Raw genomic sequence first — 6,000 nt, 5'->3', positions numbered from 1 at the left:
TGATACTGGTCAGCGGATACCTTGGTGAGACAGGTCTCAATTGAACATGACATGGACGCCTAATATCAAGAATGTACGCTGTAAACCCACTCTCCTAATTTCTTTAAGAAAAGCTCTGGGACGACGTTTTTGTAGAGTGTAACATTTCACGTTGTTTTACATGAAACGGCGTTCGGACGTAAGGACCTGTTATGTCTTTGATGAAGATCCAGGCTTCAGATGTTGCTTATCGCTGTATCGCCACGGCTCTGCTTTGTATGGCCAAGAATGACCACATTCATCAGGCAACATTAGCGAATGACCGTAAACTGACAATGCTGGCGATATAATACAAATACAAATGTATGTACTTGTCAATAGTTAGCACGCTCAGTTTCGTTGCGCAAACGTTACGTTATTCGAAAGAACTTGAGTGTAAATCTGAAATACGGACGGGCAATCAAGTGACAACCAAAATTCTTTAGCAATATGGGTTACCAAATTTTGTAAGGTATTGAGCACCACTCATGCGCCTTCGGCGCACAGAAGCTCCGCTAATAGCGAGTCAAACAATAGATTAATAACTCAGTTGAACATCAGCGGTTTGCCTCTCTACGTGACTCATTATTTTGCTTCCTTTCCTTTAGTGTATTTAACGTGGTACCAAGTGGTCGTCAAGACTGGAAGTAAAACGGGCGCTGAGACAAATGCTAACGTGTATATAATGATCAACGGAACAACAGGATACATACAAAAAAGACTTGATAACGAAGAGGATAATTTTAAGAAAGGAAGGTAAATAGGTGTGGCAATCTTTGACCACTGAACCTGTGTAATTAAACAATAAGCAAATTTAATTATGAAAGTGCACAACACCTTATCCAACTATTACGTTTACGTTTATTCGGGTTCCTGTGTGACCATTTAAAAATTTCATTGCTGCTGTGTTGTATCGTCAATTATTAGTAAAAAAAGTCGTCATGTTGCACGCATGATGACGTATCCTTGCTATGCTGTTGCAATCTCCCAGGAGTTGAGTCAGGCGAAGTGCCCGATCGCCTCACTCCCATAACCATATTAATAACTTGCACTGTAGTCGACTGCTACAAACCAGAATATATTTTTACACTTTCGATACATCCAATCTATTCTCTATTTTCCAATTGCCCATAATTCACTCTGTTTACCCTCCAAATTTTGCATAAACTATTGAGGTGAGATGCCCTTGGGAGCGAGTCCTGAATATTCCCAAGAGCATTTCACAACGATAGTTTATGCAACATTTGGGTAGTTAGGGTTAGGGTTAATAATGGGCAATTGGAAAATAGAGAATGGATATATGGCCTTTGAACTTTAAATTTCCCAAATCCAATGAAACAAAGTATATACAGGGCGTGATATTTGGCTCAGGATTAAGCATTTAAACTGTATTTAGGTGCTCTCTGCTCCTCATCAAAAAAGCATCGTTCCCATCGTAGTTGGTCCTGGCGAAACGCGGCTATTAGTGTGGAATAGGTCGGGATCTATGTCTAACTACACTGAATATTTATCTCTGTATGGCACTCGTATAACAAAAGTCACGGTGGCTTTCCACTCATGCTTACATGTGATCAGAAACTCTCAGCCAATCCCCATAGTTTCTGCCTCATTAATTACCCCCGGTTTGAGTAAAATGTGATACCTGGTCGATTTCATTTACTTTTTTTCAGTGAAGACATCTTTATTTTCCAAGGCGAGGACTACATTGGATCGCTACGAAGTGTGAGCTTTAGGCGTGACAACAGAGGGCAGTACCCTGGTTGGTATCTCGAGACGGTAAACGATTGAGTAATCCGAAAGTCCATAGACGACTGGTATCGTACCAGCTGCTTTAATATTTTCGAAGTAGATCGTGTAAGTAGCCAAGGAACTGCAAGCGAAGTGAAGATCCAAACTAAGAGAGCCTTAACTAGTAAAAAATCACGCGAATGGGGACATCGTGTTGGGAAAAAAAAATGATTCCCTGTTTCAAGCAAAATATGCATGACTAGCACCAAACGGGAAAAACGTAACGTTACGATTCCCCAAATCATCACGTGGCCTATTTAACAAGTGGATTATGAGCTGGAGACTTATATTTAAACAATGGACTGTTTCTGTCGAGGAACAATCGTCTGACAGTTGCACGGCGGAAATTTGATGTTCTTAAAACAAATATTTCCCCGAGAAGCGAAGCTTCGAGGCCAAATATGCTAGTTTTAAGAACATCAAATTTCCAAGTGGCAACTATCAGATTGATAGTTCCGAGACATAAACACTCTATTGCCTTTATTGTTCACCACTAAATTTTCTTCCGCGTGCCAGGTCAAAAATCAAATCGAATTATTTTCAACTTTTTTAAATGAAAGCTGTGAAAGCCAAATGTAAAATTTGAAAAAGAAAACAAACAAAAACCCACTTAATACAATTTCAATTGTTCATTGTATGGGATTTCCCACACTTTGTTAGCGACAGCGATATTTATTCCTCTATTTGTGTACGAGACCAAAGTGTTTGTCACGTGGTTTCTACTTGGCGTGTAGACGGAGTTCCACTAGCAAAAGAGAGGGCCCTGGGAACTATCGCGAGGTTGAGGGTTTTTTTGGGACGGCCATTAGTGTGATTAGTCTTATCAGCTGTTGTTTTGTGGTGAATTTTGACTTGTTTTTGAGATTCGGCGAAAATAAAAATAAAAATTCTGGTAAACAATGTCGCGCCGCGCAACCTGCAACTGTCGGAAGAAAATTTATACTTGAATGATTTTATTGCTTTCAACTCCCGCCTATTGCTAAAATCAGCATTTTTATATCAACAACCGAAGTGTTACGGATAGATATAACCTAATGACAAAGTCCAGTATTTTCCTGTGTATTTATGGTTAGCAAGTTGAGGTCCCCTCTATAAACCATGATTTGTTGATACGTTGCGTGACGGTGCAGTTTCCGTAGACTCACAAGTTTAATAGGACTAAAATATTTGCATTTGCCTTCAAACTTCATGCTAAACATTTTCACATTTACTGGTCATGTTTAAGCACAAAAGCTAATTTCTAAAAGTAAAATCTACATACAGTTTTCTGAGCTGAAAGCACGAATATTGGCTGACATTTGCAATCGCATGCCGATTTATCGTAAGCAAACTCCGTTCAACCAGCGACCGATTCTAATATTTCCGCTGATGACTAAAAGTAGACAACATTTATATTGCCGTTTCCTGATTCAGGCTTACTCCTATGGCTTTAGAGTACTTTTCCAAACAATTTCGACTGGATACAGACTGAACTATTCATGGGGGAGGGGGGGGGGGGGGGAGTGTCTGCGTAGGAGCTGAGGCTCACTAAACTATTTGTCTCCCGCACTGGAACTAATCAACAAATCCCGGGACAAATGTAGTCAAAATATGGCCAATGAATTAAAGCTGTTCTCACAGTAAACATCCCCAAGCCAACGCGATTCAAAAGTGGTGTTCGTGAACAGAATTAATAATTCTCCCAGTTATGTAACAAAGGCGCAATAGCACGTCATCTCGCATCCCTACGAAACAGGTCACGTTACTGTTGATTGCACGGTCCAGAATCACAACTAAAAACCAAACCGTCTCGTGTGCACATGCTTTGCAATGATGTCATTTGTTTTCGCCAATAAGAATCGGAGAAAATTTGGTGGTGAACTATAACGCGTGATAGTTGGCCAGGGCGCAGCAAGAGCGAATAAATCAATTGTTTTTGTATAAAGTTACTAAAGCTACTAGTCTTATCTAAATCCTCCTCTTCACAGACAGTATTCACACGCAAAGAGGTGGCCATTTTGTTAACAGCCACACACCGCTGAGGCTACTCATTATCTACTAAACAATTAGATTATGAGCTCTCGATTTCTATCGCGTGATAGTTGACGAGGGCGCAGCCCGATTCAACTATCACGCAAAGAAATCGAGAGCGAATAATCTAATTGTTTTAGGATAAATCTACTAGTCGTTCAAAACTTTATCTAAATCCTCTTCATAAACACTTCGAAAACGCCAAGAAGCGACCGCAATTTTGTTAACAAGGGCACACTGCTACTCTACTCACTATCTACCACAGAATATACAGTGAGCAGCGTAGCCAATCAGAGAACGGCATTCGTGATAGAACTCTAGTAGATTTATACTAACTCAGGTTACGTTTAATTAAGAGACTGCTTATCTAGTAGAATATGTTTATTTGTATTGTCTGTATTGATCAGTCAAAGCTTATCGACTTTACTTCCGTTCTTTTTTATTCCAGATTTCGGTTGCGCGGAGCGTCAGCGAGGATGGCTTTAAAGAAGGCCTGGAGAGTGCGTATGGTATTCGGTGTTCATACAATGGCTGGGTTGCTCCAGACAAGTGGACACAACTGAAAACCGAATGATGCATTCACCAAGGATTCAGCGCCGAACAGTTTGACTACAACGGCAGTCGACCCTATTTCAATTTGTATTACCATGTGGCACGAAATTTTTGCGGGTCCTAATTTTTGCAATTTTTTCGGTTTTAAGTTCCCTTGAAAGTTCACGCGAAAAAAGTTTCTCGCAAATATTTTCTCAGCAAAAATTTACTGCACTGGCGAAATTAAACATACAAACATCACATGAATCTTGGTGCCATTTATTTAAAACGTCTCTTTTGTTCAAAAACAACTCTCGGTGGATATCCATCAAGTGGCACCGTAGTTTTTGCTGATACATTGCCGGAGGAATCAGCCACACAAGCGCAAGATTGAAATTGATTACCGTATTTTATACAACAGTAATTTCATGATCTTTTCGCTGTTGGATTGCATGTAGCTTAACAAAAAACGAAAATGTTGTTATTTCAATTAAACGTAGGTAGGTAGGTAGTCTGTATACGAGCCAAGTGGCTCATCAGGCCGGAGCTAATCCCGGTTTCAGTAGCATTAAGTGACTAAGAGTATTCTACTCCCCCCTGGATGGGATGCTAGTCCATCGCAGGGTTACCCCCAACATTAAATTCGCCGGTACCTTTTAATACACCTTAGTGGAGAGAGGTACTGTAAGAGTAAAGTGTCTTGCCCAAGAACACAACACAATGTCCCCTCTCGCTCCTGAGTGGAGCGCACTAACCATGAGGCCACCGCGCCTCCCACCCACTTAAACGTGTCTTCCTGGAAATCGTGAAAATTAATACCCAGCAAGAAAAATGACAAAAATCAGTCTTTCACGATCGCAAAAATTTGTTCCCGCAAAATGCAAAACATCGCAATATAAATTCCTGCAAAAATTTCGTGCCACTCGGTAGTCTCAGTGTAAGGCAAGAAAAAGTGCGAGAGGAAAATGATCGCCCTTGACATGCTTGACGAACTAATTAGCAATTACATTATAAGCTCTCGATTTCTATATAAGGCGTGATAGTTCACCACTAAATTTTCTCCGATTTTTATTGGTTTAAATTGATCACGTGGCGCGATAGTGCTCATTGGCAGAGAGACACTATGGGCCGATAGTGTCCCGTTCGAGGAAAATACCCGAATGGATAGTACTCGTCCGTGAAAATTTTCTGTAAATAAGCGGGTTTGCAGTTAAAAAGAATTGTAAAATTGATTGATCTGCATTTAGGGAGTCTTTTCTGTTTTCTTTTTCAAATTTTACAGCTGGCTTTCACGCCTTTCATCTTAAAAAGTTGAAAATAATCTAATCTTTGAATATAAATTTTGAACTGGCACGAGAAAGAAAATTCAGTGGTGAACAGTAAAGACAGCTATCGGCCGGATATAGTTGACCCTTTGAAATTTGATGTTCTTAACGGCTAGCAAATTTGTTTTAAGAACAGCAAATTTCCTTGGGGAACTATCAGCCGATGGTTCCTCGACAGAAACACTATTGTTTTAGTAGAATTCTATATATATCTTTCAAATAACGATTTTCAATCAATTCTAAACAGGTTAACGTGGTATTCAACCTTATGCTTTAGCAAAATCGCGCGGATTCAATTGTTATTTGAAAATTGAAGTTGATCAGTTCC

At 40.0% G+C, this 6,000-nt stretch overlaps 1 protein-coding gene across 1 annotated transcript; it reads left to right on the top strand.

Annotated features, from left to right (window-relative positions):
* Nucleotides 1–476: 476 nt before the first annotated feature.
* LOC149101980 (lipoxygenase homology domain-containing protein 1-like) lies at nt 477–2,529 on the top strand. Its single transcript, XM_089275592.1, has 2 exons — nt 477–774; nt 1,689–2,529. The coding sequence occupies exons 1-2, from the start codon at nt 704–706 to the stop codon at nt 1,804–1,806; spliced, it is 189 nt and encodes a 62-aa protein (XP_089131718.1). The 5' UTR covers nt 477–703; the 3' UTR covers nt 1,807–2,529.
* The last annotated feature ends 3,471 nt before the right edge of the window (nt 2,530–6,000 follow it).

The sequence above is a fragment of the Orbicella faveolata genome, unplaced genomic scaffold (genome assembly GCF_042242905.1).
Source record: "Orbicella faveolata isolate gen_17 unplaced genomic scaffold, um_ofav_v1 contig_36, whole genome shotgun sequence".
NCBI lineage: Eukaryota > Metazoa > Cnidaria > Anthozoa > Scleractinia > Merulinidae > Orbicella > Orbicella faveolata.
The sequence above is the reverse complement of the archived record's forward strand: the minus strand, read 5'-3'. Positions and strand labels throughout refer to the sequence as shown.

What these genes read in the sequence shown, in the direction of transcription:
- LOC149101980 (XM_089275592.1), top strand. Translation starts at nt 704, where the DNA reads ATGATCAACGGAACAACAGGATACATACAAAAAAGACTTGATAACGAA. An exon ending in GATAATTTTAAGAAAGGAAG is followed by an intron (nt 775 to 1,688) that starts GTAAATAGGTGT and finishes ACTTTTTTTCAG; the next exon opens with TGAAGACATCTTTATTTTCC.